At 45.8% G+C, this 27,746-nt stretch overlaps 1 protein-coding gene across 8 annotated transcripts in view; it reads right to left on the bottom strand.

The window, feature by feature from the left end:
• Positions 1-27,746, bottom strand: part of dclk1b (doublecortin-like kinase 1b) — a 74,578-nt gene that overhangs the window by 25,468 nt on the left and 21,364 nt on the right. For 7 of the 8 annotated variants that reach the window (XM_061216889.1, XM_061216890.1, XM_061216891.1 and 4 more), the window contains exons 5-6: positions 15,904-16,003; positions 11,094-11,210 (exon numbers count right to left, since the gene is read on the bottom strand). In XM_061216889.1, coding sequence (XP_061072873.1) covers positions 11,094-11,210; positions 15,904-16,003 — 217 coding nt within the window. Of the gene's footprint in view, positions 1-5,804; positions 6,118-11,093; positions 11,211-15,903; positions 16,004-27,746 lie in introns of those variants that run through there. The other variant, XM_061216897.1, reaches the window with a different exon arrangement.

The raw sequence follows: 27,746 nt of genomic DNA, 5'->3' as shown, positions 1-27,746 counted from the left end.
AATATTACATGGCTCCACCCAAATCCCAAGGGGAAATTTTGCAGGGTTTTCAATAGGGGTTCAGAACAATAGTATAGCAGTCATTTTGATTGCTTGAAAAGTTAAAAGGTCAAGAGTACCTTGTACCTTTTATAGTAGTTACACTTGACTGCCATATGGCACTCTTGGGACGGAAATGGAGGCTCTGAAAAACGTATTCTAAGTGCGCACATTTACATTACATTACATGTCATGTCATTTAAAGCAACAAATACGCTGTCTAGATTTGCAGCTCACTGATACACAAAACAGAACTAATAAATGATTGTGCAAATTACATCATTAAAAGCACAAATTGTATATTAAAAATAGTTATGTTATTAATCGTGAAACAGCCTGAACATTGCAGCCCACCCCTGTATTACACTTACAGAACAAAAACAATTCCAGCAACAACATCTGCCATGGGGGGCAGATTGCACACCTGTTTGACTAGCACTAGCCTGTCACTCTCAAGCTAAAGATAAGTGCACTTGTATAACCTTTGCAAATTTACACAGTAATGTTTGTTGGTTGGTTGTTGAAATCGCAGACTGAAAAGAACATGGGAATAAGACAGTGTATTGCCCCGCTAATAAATGTGCACAGTCTCTGGCATTTATCCACTGGTTGCCTAACTCATTAACGTGAACACTGACCGACGGAGCGTGTTGGTCATTAAAACCCAGTGCCAGCCAGGGAAGGATGGGCTCCTCCTGGGAGTCTGGTTCCTCTCCTGGTTTCTCCCCATTGGTGCTCATACAGGGAGTTTTTCCGGGGTCCTGGGGCCCTAGGCTTGCACTAATGACGGTTTAGGCCAGGGTTCAATGTGAAGCATATTGTGACAAATATTGGTAAATTTCACTAGACAAATAAATTAGATTTGATTAAATTGGGAAGCTTGAAGGAGACTGCCTAAATGTATCACAAGAAAAGCACAGAGAGCACGATTTAGCTGCGCTTCCTATGTTTTTGCCCATCTCATGTTTCGCACAAATAAGCTTGTCGGAATTATGCAACCCTGTAAAGGAGGTTTCCATGTCAGAAATTGTATTTCAGAGAGAGAACTGGGTCAGGTACGACGATGTCGGAACATTAAACTTTTAAACCTAGGTGAAAAGAAATCAATTTTTCACACCTCGTTTTGCACCCAAACGATAAACATGAAAGCTAAGAGCTGGAATTAATCTGCGGAGATACAAGGACAGTGATACGAGGTATGAGACAATGCCTTTCAAATGCAACCAAGCCAAACATTTATTCATAGACCACATATCCCGAGGACCTAGATGAAATGTTGGAAGGCTGGTATCTTTTTTTTGTCGATATCAATAAATGTTGGTCTTTCTCCTCTCAGAAGGCACCTGACATCCTCTTATGAAGCATCGTCTTATGTTAAGACTTATTTGGGCAAGCACAATTTAATGACTCTCAACTTCAGCATTTTGTGTGCAACAGGACACTACCAGTGCACCTTTAAATCAGTGGGCCGTGTTCAGTGGACATTTAGAGATGAACAGGTTCAGCGCAAGTAGGGCAAGGGGCATCTCTGTCCCACTCCCCCACTCCCAACCTGTGGCAATGATTGTGGCTTAGGTTCACCTGGCTCAATGTGGATTTGCTAGCATGAGTACACCGGCCAATTGCCATGCATGCCCCAGTCACCTGCATCTGCTATTCCACCAATAAGTGACAGAGGGGATGGGAGGGGGGGGGCACAGAGGACCAGCCAATCGGAGTCCGTCTGGTTTCTGCAGGCACAGTGTTCTGCCTAATGTTCCCACATTGAAATAAAATGACAAAGAACAGACTTGAGGCTTGTCAAAGTGGGGACACATAAACAAGTGTTTGCATGTACACAGAGGATTTTACCAGAGAAGATCAGTACTTTGTGTGCTTGGCAGATATTATAATGAAATTTCTATTTGCAGAATGAGAATATCAACAACAATATGAAGTCAGAATGGATTTAGGAGCAGGGAGATAGATTGGCAGAAGCTTTACCAATTGGATTAAGACTAAGGCAATTCATACCCCTTCCTGAAATCTGAAATTAAAAGGCTGGAAAGTGAGATGATTATGCAATTGCATGGGAGACGTATTCGGTATTCTCTCCCCTTAATTTCTAAAGGTGTTACCATGGAAACCACCGGTGGAACAACCCGAACCCTGTCTGTCGAAAAACGCACACTATGGGAAAAAATGTCATTTACAATGAAATGAAGGGGGGGATATTCAAGTCACCTGAGCAACAACCAATTTAGAATGCAACCAACCAAAAAGAATAAGACATTTCAAGCTACAAAAGCATTGCACACCAAGAACTGAGTGCATGTCTTTTAAGCCACAGTGTTGCCAAAACAATGGTTCGAAACAGAAACACCTGGAACGAGGGAAAATTGATATGATGTGAGAATTAATGCATTTAGAAAAATCAATCAATTCAATGTGATATCACCAGCAGGGTCAATGCTAAGATGCAATGTCACCAGCAGAACAATTTCCATAGTGACTGACAGCACAGCTGCCCTGTATGGAGATTCCCCATCTGCTGCGCTAACAGCCTGTTCTGAAGGAAGGAACATGAGACAACAGGAAAAACACCTCAGTTTCATGAAGCTCGTTTTGCATAAACTAGTTGTCACCGATTATTAATTCTCAGAAAAGGGAACCTTTTTACGTACGGTCTGTTTTGTGGTCTGGTTTCAATCCAGACCATGGCTTATCTTAGACCAGAGGTGGGCAAAGAGGGCCGTATCCATTTCTGTATTTCATACCAACTTTTGGCCTTAATTACGTAATTATGCCATCTGACATTATAGCTACAGTACATTTCTTGACGTGCATGAATGACAGCCTAAGACTGCTCTCGTGTCGCCCGTGTTACCGTGATCTAATTATTGAGTGAGCCAGTGCATGCAGCCAATTAGCCAGGGTGATTGGTGGAAACAAAAACCTGCACACACTGCCCTGCTGGACCGGAATTGTCTTAGACCATGCATCTTAGACCACTACGCTACAAGATGCCAAAGACACGATTAACCACTACGCTACAAGATGCCAAAGACACGGTTAACCACTACGCTACAAGATGCCAAAGACACGATTAACCACTACGCTACAAGATGCCAAAGACACGGTTAACCACTACGCTACAAGATGCCAAAGACACGGTTAACCACTACGCTACAAGATGCCAAAGACACGGTGGCGATGAGACCAACCCACAAACCCAATTCTGCGTTCCCAATCCGGGCGGAAATGAGGTCGGAAGGCCAGGGGTATATCATACAATATATTAAGTGGATTTGTTGCACTCAGAACGGGGCGACATGGCTCAGGCAGTAAGAGCAGTCGTCTGGCAGTCGGAGGGTTGCCGGTTCGATCCCCGCCCGGGCTGTGTCGAAGTGTCCCTGAGCAAGACACCTAACCCCTAAATGCTCCTGACGAGCTGGTCGGTGCCTTGCATGGCAGCCAATTGCCTTCGGTGTGTGAGTGTGTGTATGAATGGGTGAATGAGAAGCATCAATTGTACAGCGCTTTGGATAAAGGCGCTATATAAATGGCAACCATTTACCAGAACGTTGTCAGGGCATGCTATTTCATTTTAGCGCGGTTTGGAAATATAAATAACACTTAAATTTGCACAGCCCACTAATGTGATTTATCAATTTCAAAAAGAGACTGGAATGGAAACTGCCCAACTGCTGAGCAGCAGGGTCTGCCCGCACGTTACAACCTAGAGGGACCCAGCCCATGTTACAACCTAGAGGGACCCCACCCTTGTTACAACCTAGAGGGACCCCGCCCATGTTACAACCTAGAGGGACCCCACACTTTGTTGTTGCGAATTGCGGGATGGTGAAATCTTCATGATCAGAAACAGGGTTAAAACCTCTCCCTGGGGGGGAGGGGGGGGGGGGGTAATTGGTGACCTACAGTTAACCAATTGCTTACCAATTCACAGCATGGGTTATGTTCCTGGGCTGAGAGGCAGCACCCCAGTGTAAGTGTGTGTAATCGACACACATTCCCCCTGTGAAACCACAGCTCTGGCCTAATTGCAGTGATATTTCGGTAATGAATGTTTTCCTGTGGAGGTTTTCAGCACCGGCTTTCTCAGAAACTCTTACCCATGCAGACAGCAACACCACTAAATGTTTTTATTACATAAATTGCCTCCTCTGCTTCGTTTTAAAGCCCCCATTACAGATAAACAGCTGGTTTCTTCGCTTGTGCACACCACACGGAGATTGACATTTGTCACCAGTAAGATTGCAAGTTGCAAAGAATTGTGCAGTTGTTAAAAGTTAGAACATACCATGTTAACTGGAACTTTATTTTAGAGACAGCATAAAAGCAGAGATGGAGACCGTCCAGTGTAAACGTAGGCCTGTACTAGGGCAGCCAATGCCAGGGAGTTAAGCAGTATGATAGCTTGTGCACATTGGGGGGACACTCAAACCGTTGACTCTCAGACGCTGTACATGAAAGCTCCTCTAACACATTGCCATGCGGTGACTGAAATAAATGTGATATTGGAAAGCCTTAATAAAAAAAGAAGACTAATATTATTTATTTTAATCAGCACTCAATGGCTGCAGCGCTGTTTGTTGGAGGCAGGACAGGTCACATGCGGGTTGTCCACACACACTTACTATTGACCGGAAGTCCATTTGCTCTCCTCAGGACATTAGAAAAGCAGCCGACAAGCCCAGTGTTATCCCACATCTCCACAGAGCATACTGCACCCATGAACCTCAGCCTCCCCTCCACCAGAAGATCAGCAGACATGCACCCCCCGAACCCCTTTTACACAGCACAACTCCACCCCCAAATCCCCTTTACACAGCAGAGCTCCACCCCCCAAACCCCCTTTACACAGCACAGCTCCTCCCCCAAACCCCCTTTACACAGTAGCTCCACCCCCCAAACCCCCTTTACACAGCACAACTCCAGTGACCTTGATGCTCAAACCCCCTCATACAGTAGTTTCAAAATTTCAGTCATTGTGTATGTTTCTCAATACCTTCCATGCCGAGATGCAAATGGGAAATAACTGCCTGAAAGGCAAGTATAAACACAGTGGAAATGGAAGTAATCTCTACTCTTAGACATAATTTCCAACTCCTGGTCCTGGAGATCTACCCTTTCTGTAGGTTCATATCAACTCAACCAATTAGGCACACCAATTAGCAGTTAAATGAGACATCTAGCGGTGCACCCCAATACTAAAAACAAATGCCTCCCCATCTCCTCCTACCAGGAAGTGTGGGGGCAGGAGACGAATGCAGGAAAGGAGGATGCATTTTGAATGTGCTATGTAGTGCTTATGAAGTTATATAGCTCATATGTAAAACCCTTCAAATAAAGCATTACCAACTAATTCAAAAACCCAAAGTCCTTCTTTTTATTTATTTATTTATTTATTTAGATATTTTTTCGGCCTTTTTCAGCTTTATTGGACAGTATAGTATAGAGAGACAGGAAGAATGGGAGCGAGAGAGGGAAAGACATGCGACAAATGTCAGACGGTTGGATTCGAACCGCTGACGTCGCGGCTCGCAATGAGCATGCGGTCAGTGCTCTACAGGCTGCGCCACCGAGACACCCACCCAATGTCCTTCTTATGAAAAGTTTGAAAAGTGTTCTAGACAATGTCGTATCAGATATTAGAGTGAAAATCAGAAAGGGAGAAAACAATTTGTTTTACCAAATATTTTATTAAATAGGCTTATTTTTCAAATGAAAATTGCATTAAATTGAGCTTGCAACACAACCCCCACATACCCAACGAAGGTGGACATTTGTAGTGAATATTAAAATATTTAAAAACACATTGGTTATTGCATACAAATAAATAATTGCATTCACAATTACATTCAAATAAACAAAATACAAAGCTTTTGGCAATGTCCGTCATCTGATTTATATTAAACATAATCTCCAGCACTCATTAAAGGCTAATGGTGAAAAATTGACTATCTGCAAGTGGTTTCCAGCAAAAGTGTGTTTCCAGTAATAAAAGCATATTGTCATTTATATAATTAAAAAAAAGGAATTATTCAGCACTCCCACGGTGTATGGTCAGGGCACCAACTGAAACAAGAAAGTAAAAATGAACAAAATAAAACGTAACAGAAATTGCAATTTTGGGTGGCTAATAATTTACCCATTTATCAGTCAAATTAATTACAGCTCATTTATCACATTATAAATGCAATATACTATACTCTCTTTTTGATACACAGGATTCAAACAATAACGGTCATACACGCTGAATGGCTCCCACCCCCTTTCAGTTGACCGTCCATGGGTTAGTCAGACATCCGGCGTACAGCCAGTCAATTAGAACCAGGAGGTGTCCGGGGGGTCAGAAAGTCCAGCCACGACTCACTGGACGGAGGACACCTGGATCTTACACCTCTGACCATGGCCCGCCCCGGGCTCTGCGGTCTACCCAGAGTGCACCACACCCACCGCCCACGACGTTAATGAGAGTGTGTGTGACTCACCGCCGATCTGTTAATCAGTGACTGAGCGGAAACAACGGGGGGGGGGCAGAGGTCACCGGCGTCGCCTGTGATTGGCTGCTCTGCTGCTGTCCACTCGTCCCGGCAGATCGATTCTCACTTAAGAAAGCGAAAAGCCAAGAGCGAAGGAAGTACTTCGGTGACTTAGCAAAATGGCTTTTGGTCGTTTTGCGGTCTGCGGTGATTCAGACGACAAATATCAAAAAGTTTTTCCAAGACATTTTGCGACTGCCTCCTCCAACAGCCTGAGCCCGACCTGCTTAGTGTCTGTTTCTGCAACAACTTCAACATAATCTCCTCTGGATGAGTGGTGGAAATCAGGGCACCACCATGCAAAAAGCCGGATGTCACAACAACCATTGCAAAACAAACATAAAAATAAAAAGGCTACCATCACTTTTGCTGGTAGGTGGTAATAATAATAAATCTTGTGTCATATTCATCTTAAACAATGAAGTGGCATAATTGGCCGAGTGCACGTTCCCGCTCCAGAACAGGAAGTGACACAATCACAGTGCACATTTCCACTCAGAACAGGAAGTGACACAATCACAGTGCACATTTCCACTCAGAACAGGAAGTGACACAATCACAGTGCACATTTCCACTCAGAACAGGAAGTGACACAATCACAGAGTGCTCAATTCCACTCAGCACAGGAAGTGACACAATCACAGAGTGCACAATTCCACTCAGCACAGGAAGTAACACAATCACAGAGTGCACAATTCCACTCAGCACAGGAAGTGACACAATCACAGAGTGAACATTTCCACTCAGAACAGGAAGTGACACAATCACAGAGTGCACATTTCCACTCAGAACAGGAAGTGACACAATCACAGAGTGCACATTTCCACTCAGAACAGGAAGTGACACAACCACAGAGTGCACATTTCCACTCAGAACAGGAAGTGACACAACCACAGAGTGCACATTTCCACTCAGCACAGGAAGTGACACAATCACCAAGTGCGCATTCCCGCTCCAGCTGAGGCAGCCAGACAGGAAGGGAGAGCCATACATGTGCAATGCAATCACTGGCTGTTTACACCGCAGGCCTGGTTCCCACAGCAACCATGATGTACTTTTCTCCCATCACAGTGATTATTTCTTCAAAAACAATTTCACTGAATCACTGGAGACAATGACTCTCCGCACACTGCGCTCAGATCCTGCCCCCTCCTCGGTCTACAATCTCTGCCACCGTCTGTAACGTTTCCACATCGGCCTGGCCTACCTCCACTTGTTTACAAACTGAAAGCAAATGGGTGATGACGGATTTCCGCCTGTAGAATCTAATTCAAATTTGGACCAAATTAACTCCTCGATTTTTTAAAATGATCACAACGCAAAGATGAATTAACAGGAAGCTTGAGAACATTAGACAGCCTTTTCCCTTTTCCCTTCGCTCAAATCAAAAGCAGTAGCAGAAAGACGGAAATCCACAGAGGTCGGAGTTTTGTGTCCCCATCTACCACCTCTCATCTTTCCGTCTGAAGATTCAACTTCATTTCTTTTAAGCAACCGTAGCTTTCTAACCTCTGATGCAAGAAACATTGCTAAGAATCACACGGTATAAGACCAATCTGATATCAAATTGCATTCCCATTCCTGAGAATATAATGATGAAACAAACACTAAAACCAAAACCTTATTTAAAAAAATGTATTAATTAAAAAAACCTTTGTCCTGCTAATGACAGTCACTAGTTCCTTCAGGCAGTTTGAGATTTCAGAAGGCAGACTTGAAGGCGGTGTTGATCCAAGCCTCAAATCCTGCCACAATGGTCACATTGGTCACAATGGACCGGTCACAATGCCCTGAGGAGGCTCAACGGACCAGCCTGCCGTTTCTACAGTCAACCATATCCCATGGTAACCACATCACACGCATGTGCACACACACACACACACACATCTAAATCAAACAGCGCATATCTGTGTGCAAAACTATCAAACAAAAAAATCACAAACCCAACGACAAAAGCTACGGAATATAAATCATATCCCAGTAGTAAATGTTTTTCATGATTTGCAGTTCATGTATGGTTATAAATCTGGCTTGAACATAATAATTTACAGGGCACAAACAGTGCGAGTTCAGCAACCCTTAACTAAGGAATGAAAAGTAATGTGCGCGGCTCTGCGACACGGTCCTGCGACACGGCCCTGCGACACGGCCCTGCGACACGGCCCTGCGACACGGCCCTGCGACACGGCCCTGCGACACGGCCCTGCGACACGGCCCTGTTTGGGAGCTGACCTGTGCTCAGCCGTAATGCAGGCTCCCTCGTGTGTAACTGTGTCACACCACTCAGCCCACTCTCCCGTCACAGGGACAGTCTTTCAACAGCCAGAGACAGGAGAAACTGAGTCACACACCCTCTGCACCTCTCTCACACGAGCATAAACACACACATACACTCAGGCGCATATTCACAAGCTGACACACACACACACACACACAAGCGCATACACACGCGCACACACGCGCACACACGCGCACACACGCGCACACACGCGCATATACAGTTGTGTGAAAAAGTGTTTGCCCCCTTCCTGATTTCTTTTTATTTTTTATTTATTTTATTTTTTTTGCATGTTTGTCACACTTAAATGTTTCAGTCCACCTCTGAATGGCTGAAGAAAAACAAAATGAAGACTTTGGAGTGGCCTAGTCAAAGTCCTGACCTGAATCCTATTGAGATGCTGTGGCATGACCTTAAAAAACCCTCCAATGTGGCTGAATTACAACAATTCTGCAAAGATGAGTGGACCAAAATCCTCCACAGCGCTGTAAGAGACTCATTGCAAGGTATCACAAACGCTTGATTGCAGCTGTTGCTGCTAAGGGTGGCCCAACCAGTTATTAGGTTTAGGGGGCAATCACTTTTTCACACAGGGCCATGTAGGTTTGGATTTTTTTTCTCCCTTAATAATAAAAACCTTCATTTAAAAACTGCATTTTGTGTTTACTTGTGTTGTCTTTGACTAATATTTAAATTTGTTTGATGATCTGAAATATTTAAGTGTGACAAACATGCGAAAAAAAAAAAAAAAAGTAATAAAGAAAAATAAAAAACAAACAAATATTCAGGAAGGGGGCAAACCCCAGTGTGGCCACAATAATATCAGCACCCTTGAGCAAGGCCCTGCACCAAGTTGCTCCAGCCGGGATTGGCTACTGCTTAGTCTAATCAACTCTAAGTCACTAAATAACAAAAAGTGTCAGCTAAATAACTGCAGTATACACACACATGCATGCAAACGCACGCACAAGCTTGCGCAATATGAAACTATATGCACACACAAGTTCATGCACACTTTTCTCAAACACAAGCACTGTCACTCACGCACTTGCACAGAGGCTGACACATACAACACCCCTCAGCGCTCACTCTCATCCTCTGCCGCCTCTCTCCAACAGCATTCTGGGAATCGGTCTGAGCGTAACGGCACCATCTGCTCGCCCGCCCCCCTCCGCACAAGTGTATGCAGTCTCAAGATCCGGAACATTCTGCCAATTCATTCATACACTCACGGCTCTCCTCAAATCAACTTTAATTAGAATATCTTTTTTTAAAAGGAACCAGAGGAAAACAGTTTATATGACTAAGGTCTAAGTCCTTGAATCACCACAATATTTATGCAATTAAAAGGGGAAAAAAAACATTTTTTGTAGACATCTCAACCTCAGCACCTCAATCAGCACATGGTTGTTCAGAGTGTTCCCAGAACATTAGTCACCGTCTCACAGGCACACAGACGAGCCCACTTCCTGAGCTCCACCCACTCGTTCAGAGAATACATTGGCACCACTGTGACCCACCAACATTATGGCAAATCAATCGCACATATACTGCAGCACAGTGCATGTAATAGGTGCATTCTTTAATTGAGTAACTATACTTTACGGTTTCTTACTCCATGTGTAGCCAATATCCGCACCGCTGAGTCACATCCCATCCTCAAGAATCAATATGAAACACGCCTTCAGACAAGCTCAGGTCCACATCTCAACCTCAATCCTACTCTCGGGACTCCCTTCCCAGCTAAACACTATGTGCCATAAGGCAAAACCAGCTTTACTCTTGGGGAACATAATAAACTCTTTGCATTACAAAAATTCCAAAATTCCAAAATCCAAAATCCAAATTCCAAAATCTTGATACACCCTTCATCTAAAATGACTGGAGCTCAGTCAGTCTACTTGCTATATAAAGTACATACTTCTCTGGTTCTCCGTAAGGTTATCTTGGAATTCATTCAGAAAGCTTGAACTGTCCATTGACACACATGCAGTCCAGCAGCCATACATATACACATAAATGTTCACGGCCGTATTGTGGAAGGTAGAGACAGATGGGAAAGGTTACCCCCTTCCACTACAACTGACCGTATGACCGCACACTGCAATGCACTGGAGTGGAGACGTGTCAGCAATTTTCTTTCACGGCAGTTAAAAGTCATGCATTGTACCGTTCACACAGAACACAGAGGTGATGCTGGGCAGGGCAGCTCAGGGCCGAACGGGTCTTACCGGAACCGGTGGAGGCTGGGGACTTGCTCCTTCGGGACGGTCCCCCGCTCCGAGGGGAACACCTGCCCTGCATGGTGGAGATCCGGCCATAAGACGTGGACTTCACCACCCGGCACTCTGCACAAGAGAGGACAGGCACATGTTAAACATCACTCTTCACTGGAGACCTGGAGGACTCCACAACCTCTACGTCCAGAGACATATTAAACATCACCCTTCACTGGAGACCTGGAGGACTCCACAACCTCTACGTCCGGAGACAGGCACATAGTAAACATCACCCTTCACTGGAGACCTGGAGGACTCCACAACCTCTACGTCCAGAGACATATTAAACATCACCCTTCACTGGAGACCTGGAGGACTCCACAACCTCTACGTCCAGGGAAACGCCCATATTAAACATCACCCTTCACTGGAGACCTGGAGGACTCCACAACCTCTACGTCCAGAGACATATTAAACATCACCCTTCACTGGAGACCTGGAGGACTCCACAACCTCTACGTCCAGGGAAACGCCCATATTAAACATCACCCTTCTCTGGAGACGTGGAGGACACTACAACCTCTATGTCCAGAGACATATTAAACATCACCCTTCACTGGAGACCTGGAGGACTCCACAACCTCCACGTCCAGAGACAGGCACATAGTAAACATCACCCTTCACTGGAGACCTGGAGGACTCCACAACCTCTACGTCCAGAGACATATTAAACATCACCCTTCACTGGAGAGCTGGAGGACTCCACAACCTCTACGTCCAGGGACACGCCCATATTAAACATCACCCTTCTCTGGAGACATGGAAGACACTACAACCTCTACGTCCAGAGACATATTAAACATCACCCTTCACTGGAGACCTGGAGGACTCCACAACCTCCACATCCAGAGACAGGCACATAGTAAACATCACCCTTCACTGGAGAGCTGGAGGACTCCACAACCTCTACGTCCAGGGACACGCCCATATTAAACATCACCCTTCTCTGGAGACGTGGAGGACACTACAACCTCTACGTCCAGAGACATATTAAACATCACCCTTCACTGGAGACCTGGAGGACTCCACAACCTCTACGTCCGGAGACAGGCACATAGTAAACATCACCCTTCACTGGAGACCTGGAGGACTCCACAACCTCTACGTCCAGAGACAGGCACATAGTAAACATCACCCTTCACTGGAGACCTGGAGGACTCCACAACCTCTACGTCCAGAGACATATTAAACATCACCCTTCACTGGAGAGCTGGAGGACTCCACAACCTCTACGTCCAGGGACACGCCCATATTAAACATCACCCTTCTCTGGAGACGTGGAGGACACTACAACCTCTACGTCCAGAGACATATTAAACATCACCCTTCACTGGAGACCTGGAGGACTCCACAACCTCTACGTCCAGCAGTGTTCACAACTGGCTCCAGAGGTGGACGGTTTTAGGCATGGCAGGGCATTAAGAAAACAGAAGGCCCGTGCCATTGGGACCCCTCCGGTCTGACGTTTGTAGCGAGTACCATGAGATCGTTCACTTGTAAGTCGCTTTGGATTAAAAGCGTCTGCCAAATGACTAAAATGTAAATGTAAATGACCCCAGAGCATCCAAACTTCAGGTTTAAAGTGTCATCTGGCAGGTGGCTTTACCAAAAGGTCTGAATGAATCTCCGTTGGACACGGCCGTATCTTCTAGCACCTTCCAGACAGTAGACCACTCCCTTCACCAGAGCCATGGGGCCAGGTGAGTCACCGGATCAGTGACTCCACAGAAAAACACGGCGCTTACTCAGACCTGTGACTGTTCACCTTTCACAGGTCGTTACGCAAATGTCAAAAACGCTATTCGAGAGGAAGGAAGAGAACAGGCATCTTGCTCTTTGTATATTTCTGTACTCTTCTGCAACGGCTTTTTCAGATAGCTTTATTTACCGGATTCCGATAATAAAATACACATTTTGAAAGGCGGTTTAAAATATACTGTATGAAGGAATCGGCGTGAATGCAGCATAATTGTGTATGGAAGCCGAGCTCAAGCAAATGTATGGGAAAGACATGGACTGTATGAGCAATCTCTACAAGATTATGCAAATGAAGCTCAATGCAATTAAAGGCAGGCAAATCACAAATCAAGCCGTCTTTCAGTGCGTATAGTTAAACACAGTCTACACAGAGATCACGGCATTGACTCCAGCAGTGGCCCGTGTATGATTGAAAATTATACGGACCACAGGATGAAACCACAGTTTCCGAAGCCAAAGAACGGACCAGGCTTTACCCAAGCTCACTTGAAACGCTAAGAGTACAATTTACGGATTAATCCAGCCTTAATTACAGTATTTTCCATGATGGGAGTCAAACCTGTGGTGGCAGTTGCTTCTTAGTTTGGCAGCAATAAGCCAGCTGAGAGCTTACCGCTTGTTTTTGAAGGGCCTGACACCACAGAGGAGTAATTCTTTAACATTGTTTTTGCAAATTAATTGCAGAGGACATGTCAGAGTGTGAATGCCTGCAGCAAATAAGCCTTAGATTTTGAAGGTTACAGACCCTTATTTTGCCGTTCAAAAACTACCTGAATCGGTACAGAAATTACACTGCGGTTCAAAAACTTCACAATTCAGTAAATAAGTTACCACTGCGCATTTCAAAAACTACCCGCATCAGTACAGAAATTACACTGTGCGGTTCAAAAACAATTTAGGGCCGCGGTGTTCTGCACAGTCTGAAATGGAGTCTTGAGCACGCCAATGTTCAATCAGGTGGGCTGCAGGCCATCAGAAGTGCCCTCCCTCCGTGTTATTTTTGTGAGATTGTGGGAGGTGCAGCTCCCAGAGAGACGCTCTCAGTGCCCGCACCCCTTCAGGACAACTTGTGAGAGAGCCCCATTATCTGTGCGGACACCCTAGTAGCCCTAGGGAACAGCAAGATTCATCGGCACCCTGTGTGCCAAATTGGACATGCTGGCCCAAGTCTAAGAGTGGGAAGGAGGACTGAGGGATTTGAGTCACACTCCTCAGCCTACCCCCATCACAAATAAAAGTTCCCACGACCCCCTGTCTTCTGCCCAGCTGACAGCAAATTGCTCCTAACCCCCCTCCTACTTCACATCAGATACAGAGCGTTCTCGGCAGTCTACTGTGGGCGTATTCGCCTTCCAATAGCATTTGACCACCATTTTTAAACCATTTTTTGCTTCTTTTTTTTTTAATTAAAATTTTTTTTAATGAACAAAAACAGGCACTTCCCAGTTCCATTGTTCTTGTATAATAGATTATAGATTAATAGATAAAAAAGGCTTTAAGGAAATGCAAGCCAGCACGAAGGGAAGTTTGAAGAGGGATTTGAGAGTTTTGTTAAGGACACACAGGGTGTTTGTGGGTAATGGAGTGGCAGAGTGCTAGAAGCAAAGTTAGTGAAGGAGTGCAGCTGATCCTTCCTTTCCACCCAACGATCCTCTGTGGTCCTCCCATTCAATACAGGGAGATGATAGTCCACAGGATTCACTTAAAACAACATTATTACTTTATCCAACCCTTGGAGAGCCTGGGACAGAGAGGGTGCAAACACATCCTGATGGGAGAAGAGAGGGCTGAATGAGAAAAATACGGAGACAGCCACACAAGGAGATGAGAGAGATGGGTGACACCCTTCCCACCAGCCTCTGAGGGAGATGGGCACCATCAGCCTTCACTCACATCACTGAGACAAACCAAAGAATAATGATTACCAATAACAAATGGTAAATGGTTTGGCATTTATATAGCACCTTTATCAAAGGGGCTGTACAACTGATGCTTCTCATTCACCCATTCACACACACACACACACACACATACACACACTCTAACGGTGATTGGCTGCCATACAAGACACCAACTAGCTCATCAGGAGCATTTGGGGGTTAGGTATCTTGCTCAGAGACACTTCAACACACCCAGGGCGGGATGGAACCGGCAACCCTCCGGCTGCCAGATGACTGCTCTTACCGCCTGAGCCATGTCGCCCCAGTGTGAAGTTCAATAGCTCTGCACCTCAAACAGGTTCAGAATGCATCTACACACCAGTAAGTTGAGTACGTGCATTTCTGAAAGATTTGGCAGTTTGCTTCATACTGAATGACTTCATTGTTCAACAGTCATTGTTTGAAGGAACATAATGACTTGCTTCCTGTTGCTGGGATGCTGTATGACAGATGAGGGTTTGTCAGCGTATTAAAAATGCTCCAGACTCAGTCTAATGTAATTCCGTTCTTTGTGTAATTCTGAGCCAGGTACAGTGCAGGGGCCAACAGTAATGTTGGCAGTTGAAATTGCATCCATTTGGTTCATAATCAATCTCAGGCATTCAACAGTCGCCTGGGCCTGACATACAAAATCAAATATCCTCCTAAACCAACCAAATCAGGAAAACACACTTTGGAATGATACGATATTAAATGATGTCATCGGCATCAGAAATAAAATATTTTCATTAGTTAACACTGCGCACTGATGACTAGTTAACACACATTCATCATAACGGTGTTCATGAAATTAAATCGTGAGTCAATACGATTGCCACTGCCATCTCATTGGAATTGTAAGGCAGTTGAATCATTCACCGGTATGACGTTGTTCAATCAGGCTTGAAGAGAGCACAAGAGAAACACTTGAAGTGTGCTCGACTCATTCAAACTGCTCCCTTTACCTGTGGCTCATTTTTGAACACCTTCCAACAGATCAGTGTCTAATGGTCGACTGGGCGCCCTCAAGCCCATCTATTCAGCTACACAGCAAGTTGGGTTGGAGGAATTCACATCTGCCTTACCGCTTTCATCCAGGAGGAAGTCGTCCTGGTAGCGAAACTTCTCTGGGCCACAGGCAATGAAAATGTCATCTTCCCCGAAAAAATCCTGTAGACATACCACCTGAGAGAGAGAGAGAGAATCAGCCGTCAGTCAAAGCGTTGGATCACAGCAAGGAACTGACACCATCCCCTACCAGGCCTCCTGTGCCTGGAACCGATTGGTCCACAACCATGGCCAATCAGTGACATTCCATCTGAACTTTGACCCCGTGCTGCAGTTAAAACTCAATGAGCCATCTTCTACTCTTCAGAGGAAGGTACAAATCTCACCACCACCTGCACAACCACGTAGAGGCAACACAAGCAGCTCCGGGGTTTAACGGCATCACAGCCGTGTGGTATGGTGCTACACCAGGAAGAAAAAAACTCCTGAGGCCAGGGCATCCCTGGCTTTCATTCTCATTCTCAACTCCAATCAAAATCAATCAGGGACCACAGTGGACTAGGCAGGCAAAACAAGGGAGAAAGAAACATGCAGCACTCTTGGACGGACTGACAGACAAACAGACAGAGTATGGCACCAAATATTTAAAGAGACTCAGTCTCAAAACAATCCACTAAAAAAAAAAACAACATCTGTGTGACTCAAAGCGCATGCATATGCATGAAGCTTCAAATATCAGACACTGAACACAGCCCTCCATGCTGTGTAATTATGGATAAGATCTGTATGAAGAATTCAAATTGCGATCCTAAATACATTCCGAGAACATTTGAAAGTAATTACAATAGTACTTATGCAAATTACCCCTCTGGCTGCACCAGAGATTCTCGGCTATAATTTAGTTTAAGAGAAAAAAAAAAAAAAAAAAAAAAAAAAAAAAAATGTTTATTGGCACAAACTGAAATTTTCATTGTTTGAAAAGATTTCTGAAGTCTCTCTGCGGTTAATCATTTTTGAATCATAATTAATCTGAACAATGCTTCACAATGCTAATTCAGCTACAGTATACCCACTTCCTGGCAAACTGATCAAAAGACAGCTGTCCACTGTGATCGGTTCAAATCAATCCCTCCACCCACCCCTGGTTTGGTTAGCCTTCGTCGGTCCACATCACCGGCTGTGTTCCTGCCGTTCGCACCACAACAAACCGCACATCAACACAGCCCACATCCAATCACTTCAGATTTGCTCCAGAAAAAAAAACCTCTCACTGGGATGTAGGAAGCTTCTGTTCCTGTTACCGGTGAGAGTCCAGCTCAGTACTACGAATCCCATGACTACTAGGGACGCAGGATCATCAAAGCCAGGAATGCACCCACAGAGAGAGCTCCTCACTGAGCCATGATCATCGGTGTGGGAACAGCGTAGGGGGGGGTGAGAGGAGAGAATTGGGTTAAATCCCAGACTACACTCCAGTGATGTGGGGGAATGTGCCCCATCCCCTTTTGCAGGACCCACATTGCCATGGCAATGGTGATATCACCTGACTGGCCAAAATGTCTGGCTCTGTGGCCGAGCCTCGATTCACTTTCCCTTTTATAGCGGGGCGATCATCTGACGCACTACTCCGCAAGGAAGGGAACACAAGTTTATGTTTACATTTATATTTATACCGTTCCTGGGAATGTCACAACTTTATGAATTATTCAATCATGGTTTCCCATAGGCACATTCATACAGTAGGAGGTGCACCTGAAGGAGGTGCAGTGAACAGACCTTCATTTTTTCAATGAAAGGAGGGAAAGAGGTATAGAGGGAAAGAGGGATAGAGGGAGGTGGGGGGCGGGGCAAGTGAGGGAGAACCACTGATCATTCCCACTCGGGCTTTGTGGCAGAATTTTTCGCCAATAAGCATAAAACATCCACCATGGAGCAGGCCACGTCATGGTGTCTCCACGACATTACAAAACATTCAAACCGACAACCAGCCCCACACCAGACAGCTCGGCTCGGTTTCCCACGCATGAGAGGCTCAGAAGCTGCACTGGCAGCGCAGATCACCCCTGATCCCACCCCTCTAGGTAAGCCAGCACCACTAATTACGCTCAACGTTTAATACACTACACTACCTTCCTCAAGGGCCCAACAGCTGTGCGGATCTTATTGCGGCCACAACGGGGATCGAACCACCGACCTCGCGGGCCCCAGTCATGTACCTTAACCACCACGCTACAGGCCGCCTAATGCCATCTGAACAACTCACAGAAAAAAGCTGCAGCACATAGAACATGGAGAAATGGGGGGGGGGGGGGGGGAAGGTTGGACCATTTACCAGCTTATGTAATGCGGGTGCTCTGCTGGAGAACCCGGATCACACAACGTCTGCTCCTGAGTCACAGGTGATTTTAGCAGTGCCAGGCCTGATGCAGCACCACGCTGTGAAAAGCTGCTCACGTCATCCCTTTCCATTCACACCTTGTGATCTCCAATTTTCACCTCTCACAACTTCTCAAATTCCCAGTAGGAGAGAACTGAAATTGATCCTGTACCTTTTCATTTTGTTGCATATTTTTTTTTTTATATCTTCGAATGATCGGTAAAATGTCTTGGGTTAGGGATACGGAGACAAAGCTTGGTAACAATGGAAGTTATATTCTCTTGTGTTGCAAAAGCCAATTAACGACAGTTTGTGAAATCCATCACATTCACTTTGCATCACTGTGATATTACTGTTGTTGCCTTCTGCCAGTTAGCACTTGCGTTGAGAGAACGTGGAGGTTTAAAATAATATATATAAAAGGTCTTATGCATGTCTAAACTGCTTCATGTAAGCAGCACATTAGTGATCATTTACTGCAGGACAAATCAAGTCTAATCTGCATTTGCATTGACATGTAGAAGCGGGCAATGAACACCTGAGACGAAACACTGTGTACGGGAGTGTAAGCAAACCGTCCCCCGAGTTCTGCAGCGGTTATAAAACCGGATTTAAAAAAGTACAGAATTCTAAACAGAAATTTTTATTCCATTGGCTTTACTTGCAAGGATAAAAAAATAAAATAAAATAAAAAAAGATTCACTTTGCTACCGGTTCTGATAAATGATCAATACTTACTGCTTTACTTCAACACTGCAGGCCATCTCCTACAGTTAATGAAAGAGCTTCCCACTTGAGTCTGGTTCCTCCCAAAGTTATCCCATTTTTTCCTGGCCACCGTTGCCCCAGGCTTGCTCTTGTGAGGGTCATCAATCAAGCGTGTTGCGCAATTGCCCGTGAAATGCGCAACTGAAATAAAGTCTCATTCGATTTGACGCGGTTTGGGCCCGTGCGCGTGCGTCACTCTTTCCGGCGCGGTCAGAGGTAATGCGCTCATCAGCGAGCCTGCATCAGCTCCAGAGCTCCGGGCGAACGCTGCCACGACCTCCACTCCAGACGAACAGGCTTCGGCCACGTGATTTTTCCCCCCGCGCGACTGCCTCTACTCCTCATTAAAACACAAACACGGACCGGCTTCATTAAAAGGACGAAACGTCACATTCTTCTCTTCCGAATGAACAACCCCAGAGCTCATCAACACACATTCCCCCTCACAAACGGCAAATAATGAGCAAAAAAAAGAGAGATTCAGCTACAATAAAGAAAGACGGGGGGAATGCAATTCTTATGCAACACATGACCATACAGGGACAGCAGCGTCTTTTGGGAAAAGAGAGAATGTATTAAAGTTTAATGAACCTGCCTAATTCTCAGCTCTGTAGAACAGTTGATCATTATACAGAAAAGCACTCAGTCCCAGTTGAGCAGCAGAGTGAGAGACTCCTCCATGTCACCGCATTCAGACACAACCCGGGAAACGCACCAATAAAGCTCCCATCTTTAGCAACAGGGAACTGCCACAAGCTTTCTAGATTTTCAAATGATAGACAGAACCCTTTTCAACACTGGGTTTAAGCATCTCGTCAAGAATCTAAACAACTACAGGAGGAAGAAGTGAGTTCTATCCGGCTGTGCTACAGACGTTCAGAAATGTTTAACACAGAAGCATTTTTGACGGGCTCTCATGGAGCGGCATGATCTGCTCGCTGCTCTCAGGGTGGGGGGGAAGAGTCCGTAAGGCAGGTTAGTGAGATTGGCACGTACAACAGCACCCCGGGTGGCTCAGAATCAAAGTGACGGATGGGACGATGTGTGTGGGAGAAGGTGTGTCATTCTCAGGATCAACTGATGTAGGCAGTGTATCCCAAACACATGGTTAATTGGAGTAGACAGGGTACAATTGAGATGGGCTGGCGACCTGTCCAGGGTGTTTTCCTGCCTTTTGCCCAATGTATCCTGGGATAGGCTCCAGCCCCCCTGCGACCCTGTTCAGGATAAGCGGGTTCAGATAATGGATGGATGGCTGGATGGATGGATTTATCCTCGCCTTATCTAACGCAGAGGCCCACCCTGTATGGATCCCGTTTGAGGACAGAAACCTGGAGCTCAGGAAGCCCATCCAGAAGGGATACATGGAGCCATTAGACCAGGGGTCCCCAGCTCCACAGCCACGGGACCGCACAGGGCTTCTGTAGACCCAGGGAACCAGGCGAGGTGGACAAACTGCAATCGGCTGCATAAACCAATCGATTTAGTTGGGAGATCCTTGAATTAGACCCATTTTTGGGCCTGAAGCTATGGCAGTCCTCCACACAGGGAACACAGGCCAACAGTGGACCGCTGAATCCCTCCAAGTGCACACACAACATTAGCTGGGAACCAGAGGGCAAAGGACCTGAAGGAGTGACCTGGTGCCTCTGCCCTAAATGTCATGCTCAGTAGGAAAGACTGACATAATCGCCTTTCAATTGTGACAACAAAAAAATGAAAATGCAACGTTATTAAATGGCTGGAGTAAGACAATATTGACGGTTAAAAGAGTTCCCGTCAGGCAAAGGAGGAAACTGCAAAGGCATCAGCTGTGTGAAATGAAAAAAAGACAGACATGCCAAAAGAAAAATAACGCGGCATGAACCCACAACCCGGTTCTCTCCACGAAAATAAAAACCAAACATTTCCCGAGTGCCAATTCGGTCCTCACATGAAGCCTGCGGTTCCATGTTGTCAGCAGTCGTTACCCTTTTCTCCCGGACAATAAACAGGTCTAGACACATTTTTTTGTGCAGGAGAATTTCTTCCGTGAAACCCTGCAGGTGGGTGTGTGGCATGTGGGGGAGAGGGGGTGACTGCAGTTACCCAGGGCATTTGACCAAATCTGGATCAATGACCACTCAAGCCTCACCATGGGAGCCCAGGGCCGAGCCCCACTTAATGGACTTTAATGGATTTTTCATATTAAAAAAAGCAGTTTGAGTTCATGCTCCTGAAATTGTTATTGTGACACATCTGCAATAAACCGCACGCTGTCCAGACAGGCTCATAAAAAAGGATCTTGTTGCGCGGTTCTCATCTTAATACAATGGTTATCTAAACTGTGGAAAGTCGGACACTAGACGCAATTCTGGGTTTAGTGTCTGCGACTAAAGAGGAAAGCAGCATATCACTTCATCTCCCAAAGCAACATATCACTTCAAAACTTACATCATACTTACATATTCCTCCCAATCTCACATCTGAAGGCTCGTTCCACTCCTGCTTTATTCAGTCAATACAGAGCAGACCAGCCAAACGCAGATACCGCAAAGGAGCCAGCCAGCTCTCTCTACAGACCCCCAGCCCAGCTGCGCAGTCCCTCTGCAGACCCCCAGCCCAGCTGCGCAGTCCCTCTGCAGACCCCCAGCCCAGCTGCGCAGACACTCTGCAGACCCCCAGCTGAGCTGCGCAGACACTCTGCAGACCCCCAGCCCAGCTGCACAGTCCCTCTGCAGACCCCCAGCCCAGCTGCACAGTCCCTCTGCAGACCCCCAGCTGAGCTGCACAGTCACTCTGCAGTCCCTCTGCAGACCCCCAGCTGAGCTGCACAGTCACTCTGCAGTCCCTCTGCAGACCCCCAGCTGAGCTGCGCAGACACTCTGCAGTCCCTCTGCAGTCCCCCAGCCCAGCTGCGCAGTCACTCTGCAGACACTCTGCAGACCCCCAGCTGAGCTGCACAGTCACTGTGTTGTGAGACTGTTTCCTGCACAGCTGGCACAGGGGGGGGGATTTCTTGCACTTCTGTGCAAACCTGCAGGATGTCAGGCCACTGGTGGACCCTGCCACAGTAAAGATGTGGACGGACTAGTCAGGAAGTACTTCCCGTCTGTATGAGATGTGATGCCTCTTATGTAATACACGGCTCACAACAAGTAGAACTGCTGATGAGCATGGTCAACACAGTACTCGCATCAAACACTTCCGCATCACATCATCCAGAAGGCATTACATCCAACAGGAAGCCGAGTGTCTCAGTGAGCCAATGACAGAACACGCATTATGCACACCACGAACACCACGTTCACAACTCAAGGCATGTTCGGATTCAAGGATACATCATTCATTCCGACGGTTCACAGACAGTAACGGATTTGCGCCCCCTTGTGGCGGCGACACGGCTCAGGCAGTAAGAGCAGTCGTCTGGCAGTCGGAGGGTTGCCGGTTCGATCCCCCGCCCGGGCTGTGTCGAAGTGTCCCTGAGCAAGACACCTAACCCCCCAAATCCTCCTGACGAGCTGGTCGGCGCCTTGCATGGCAGCCAATCGCCGTCAGTGTGTGAGTGTGTGTATGAATGGGTGAACGAGAAGCATCAATTGTACAGCGCTTTGGATAAAGGCGCTATATAAATGCCAACCATTTACCATTTACCATCACTGGCCAAAGGATGACGGAGACTCGCTGTTATACAAATTATATACATGCAATTGATCATTTTAATATTGCCGATCCAAAGTGAATATTTCTATGAAGGTTTTTTATCTCTATAAAAACTGTAGCTTGTTTCAGGGAAGCAACTTTATTAAAAATGAGAGCCAGACTTGTTTCCATCAGATTATGGCGCCGTGTTGCTCTGGGTGTGGGGATTGCAGAGAAAAGGGCACATAAAAACAACTGTGGTGAACACTGCATCATTCAGGAGATCACATCAGCACACACAGAGAGCAGCTTTAGGTTGTCGGTGGCTGTAAACAAGAATGAGCCGGGAGAGGATCTGGAGGCGCGGGGGTTGTCTGTGATTGTAGACTGGGGGGAAGCGGCGCAAGAACAATAGCATGGAAAAAGCTATTTGCACCCTGCGAATACTGCGCAATTAAAATGTCTGTCAAAGGAATAACAACATTTAAAGGTTGAATCGTGTGGCCCACAGACGGCGGTGGCCGTAAACGACCCAGCGTTCATGCCAGGAGCACAGCGGCTCACGCTCAGTCTGAACACAACCCTTCCTTGTAGTTATGCAGTTGAATTGATAATATTTAGGTTTTTCCATTGACAAATCCCATATTTCAGATGAGTCCAAGGCCTATCAGTAGGTTTGGGAACTAATCGCTATGGTTGAGAGTCTTGAGACTAGCCTAGGGTTGTGTCAGGGAGCAAGGGCAAGGTTCAGCCCACGGTTTGAACAAGTCAAAAACTTGTTTTTGATCCATTTTACTCCCAAGATTACCATTAGGCTTAGGGTTAGATTTGGAGTAGTCTATACATGGCCAAGCCTGAAAACATACAGTACCTGAAATAGCCATTCCACATTTACATTGTTACCTCATATTTGTAAAGCATATTACATGAAACAATGTAAAATTCCATAATATTCACATTGCAGTGTGTGCAAACAAATTCAATAAATCAAATACTATCTTGTGCTTCACAACAAAAGATGCGTCATAGTAGCAGCAACATCTTAATAGAAAACAGAGGAAGTGGAAATGAAACCATCGCATTTACACGGTCAGAAACATCACCTCTCTCTCAAAAAAAAAAAATTAATAAAAAAATAAAAACTCCTTAATCCTTAGTCAAGTTGTTGAGAAAATTAAAATGTTGTCTTCACATGGCGAACAGTGCAGCTGCTACAGAAGACATCTCCAGAAGCACATTCACGTTATCCTGACAGACAGACCTGCCAGAGGTGATGTAAGACAGACACTACCTTTTCTCCAGCCAGCCTGGCAACATTATTCCATCCAAAGGGTCTCATTCATTACACATTCACATGAAAGAATATCCTTTTTTTTTTTGCTCATACCATTTATTTTTAACACTTTTTTTCTGAAAAATAACACGATTACCTCAAACATACGCACAGTTTATGGGAGTGGGGCCAGGGAGACGGGTCCCCTTCACTCTTAGTCCACTGAACATACTCCTGTCCTGACCCGCTCAGCCACTGCAGCCACTGCAGCCACTGCAGCCACTGCAGCCACTGCAGCCACTGCAACCACTGCAACCACTGCAACCACTGCAGCCACTGCAGCCACGAAGCCTTTACTCTGTTTGGCTGTGTAATGCAACGTCTTCCGATCAATACATTTCCTGAATGCAAATAAAACACTAAACAGTACTTCAGATTATATAAACGCAAGCTTACTTTCATGAATGTGCTTTATGGGTTATAAAAATGAATGAAATTTAAATGTTATATGTATCAAAATGGGAAATACAGAAATGTACGCATCTGCATCTGCACACATTGTACGTCAGTGCAAATATTACACAGTACAGAATACAGATTCTGGGTAAAGTTAATGTTTTGTGTGGACTTGTGTAAATATGTACATGAAAACAGTAGAACAGAACAGGAACAGGTGCCACATTTGGTTATATAAATTATATGAATTATGTTCTGGGGGATATGGAGTTTATGTTTCTGGAACATTTCCAAATGGAGCAATGATACCAGGCTAATTTGAGGTTACATAAAATATCATGCCAACTAGCATTTTACCAAAACCAAAACTATTGATAAAAAATGAAACAGATACAAAGACAGTTAAATCAGTGGCATACAATTCCCCACATCCATGGGAGAAATTAAATTGGCCACAGACATAACAGCGTAAATTTGCAGATTGATGTGGGCCTGTTCATTATAGCTTGTAAGGGGAAGATTACCTTACATCTGTTCCACTGTCTCAGCAGAGAGGTGAGACTAAAGTCATTATTTCCAGAACGAGGGTTGTTGACAAGAAAGTTAAATATCTAACAGTGGAAAAGGTGCAATACGAACAAAAGCCCGGCTCCATTTGTATTAATTTGAACCACGTCGCATCCCAGAAACACAAGGGTTTGAGTGCTTTATAATTAATCTCACTCATACACCCTGTTGCATCCAATGACTGCAATCGCAGTGGAGCAGCCAGTTTAGACAGCCAAAGCAAACAGAAAAAATAATAATTGTAAAAAGTAGCACCTTATTGTCTACGGTGGATTGTCATCACGCATATCACCTGAAGCAGAAGTAATTTTCGCCTGCTCTCGGCCTCTTATCAAAAACGGAGGGTGGCAGCCAGCTAATAAAACAGAGGAAATGACATAAAGCAGGATGCTGATTAAGAGCACATGCCCTCGGTGTTGATGTGCGAGGGGCTCCATTGCGGACTCCCTTCCAAACGCTGGATCTGATATATTAAAATACACAGCATTGCAGCCACAGATTCCCAGCACGGTATATTAGTTTTCATCAGCCACCGAAGGGTCAGTAATCAGAAGCCTGATAAAAAAAGTGGGATGGTATCAGATTCAGACAGGCTCTAGCACAGGGGTGTCAAACTCCTGTCCTGGAGGGCCGCAGTGTCGTCTGGTTTTTGTGAGTTTTGGGTGTGTCAGCACAAGTGATGAATTTAAGTAATTAATTTGCTAAACAGTCCACACACCTTGTCCTTAATGCCTTAATTGGCTGCTAATTGAAAGGAAAGCACAAATACCAGCAGACACTGCGGCCCCTCCAGGACTGGAGTTACACAGGAAGTGTCCTCATCCGCTTCGTGCCTGTGGGAACACACCTCACAAACGACACTGTGATAACTGTGGCGGCTACCATTACAAGCTCCAGAGGTAAGCAAATGCACATAAGCTTTTAATTAAAATACTTTTCTATTTAACTGAAGTAGCCTGGTTTATTAGAAACCAAGAAATGCTCTCTGAAAGGGCACACGCAGCCTTCTGGTCCTCTTGGTTGGCCCAATTGCACCAGGCAAGGTTAAACAAGCACAGAAAAGTTTTTGAATAATTAACCCAGGTCTGGGGGAGAGTACATGATGGTCTGCACTACTTGACACAGGAGGCTGTGGCAATGAACGCAGATGAAAACAGATTGGGAATTTCAAAACTCATATATATTATATAAAAAAATATATAATCCTCCAATACACTGTATATGCTACAGCTGGGTTACTCAGTGTATGGTTATTGAAGTCATTACTGTGAGAGGTTGAGAAATGAAGGAATCAAGGTAGCGTTGTTATTTTAATAAAGCAAGGCGTTTGCGTATGTGTGTGTGTGTGTGTGTGCGTGCGCGTGCGTGTGCGTGCGTGTGTGTGTGTGTGTGTGTGTGTGTGTGCGTGCGCGTGTGTGTGTAGGGGGGGGGGGTGCAGATGCATGCAGCTGAGTGGTGGGTCGGTAGGGAGGTTGAGCTCAGTATATGTGCTGATTGCCATCTAGTGGATCATTGACAAATTACACAGCTATTTTTTCCCCCCCAAACACCATCTAGTGCTCACATAAAGAACTACAGATTTCAGGCAGCCCTGCTACTGGAACCTTCTCAAATGCTCAAGCTAAGCAGGGCTGGACTTGGATGTGGGTGTTCTGAGGAAAATGTAATTACTGCTCAAAGTGCGATGAGGGGCCCCTAGAACAAATTTTTTTAAATCGAGTTGTGTCATTGTCAAATTCCCCAAAACGTTCAGTATAAATGCCCAAGTAATTGTCCCCTACATCTGATCTCCGGAATTCCCACACAGTGTAACTGCTATCCATTAAAACCAGGAAGTGCACGTGCAGGCATCTCTAAGAGGGCAAAGGGGACAGAAGACTAATCGCAGTCCTTGAAGCCACACATCCTCTCTCAGCCACAGGAGGGCAGCGTTGATCGGTATAAACCAGCGTGGTGGGCGTAACCAGAATACCGCAGTCGGGACTGGAAATCCTTTCTCTGTCTCTCTCTCACCGGGAGCGAGAGGCTGAAGTCACACTGAAAGCACGGAGGTCTTCATCAGTGAGACGCCCAGGCAGTCTCAGCAGGAGGACGGGAGATACGTTACCGTGTGCCGCTCTGGATAGCAATGGACTGGCATGGACAGGTGATAGAATTCAGCATTACAAAAGTGGCGTATTAATAACTGCGTATCGAGCGTCATTGGAAGAACTACAGAACACAGGTTCGGATAAGGTACAATTCACATAACGTCTCAGTAGTCCACAGCCATGAACATCAAGTCTAGTTCGCCTGGAAAAAATATAGACCAAGTTAGTAAGTATGGCACGTCAAACTAGAAGAAGTGAGGCGCGATATAACAGCTGGTGTCTGCAGGTCTCATTTCAGCTCATTTACGCACATCTCCCACAGATAAATAAACCAATCTTGTGACAACTTCCCTCCAAAATACACTTCATTTGGGCACTTCTCAAAGACGTGTGGGCACAGCTAAGTGACTGCAGAGACCGGTGACAGGGAAGCATCTGCTGTCAGAGCTGCAGGCAAATTCATCTAATTAGAGAGAGAGAGTGTGCACCCGGCTCACAGACACCTCCCCCACCTCCCCGCCACACCCCAGCAGAGACACGGATTCAGAGCAGAGTCCCGTGGCCCGTTCCCCCTCAGACGGGCCAGTTCCACCGCTCTTCACAGGCAGCAGATAGGCCAGGTCCGCGGGGAGCGTCCGGGGCCACCATAGCAGGGCGCTGACACCACGCTCCAAACCTGCTCCCGCCAGTAAATGGGGCCAGTGCTAAATTCGGCTCCGGTAACCGGCATGTGGAATCATGGGAAACGCGGGCGAGACGCACCTCCTC

This window comes from Conger conger, chromosome 13 (genome assembly GCF_963514075.1).
Source record: "Conger conger chromosome 13, fConCon1.1, whole genome shotgun sequence".
Taxonomy (NCBI): Eukaryota; Metazoa; Chordata; class Actinopteri; order Anguilliformes; family Congridae; genus Conger; species Conger conger.
This window is presented reverse-complemented; position numbering and strand designations above follow the sequence as displayed.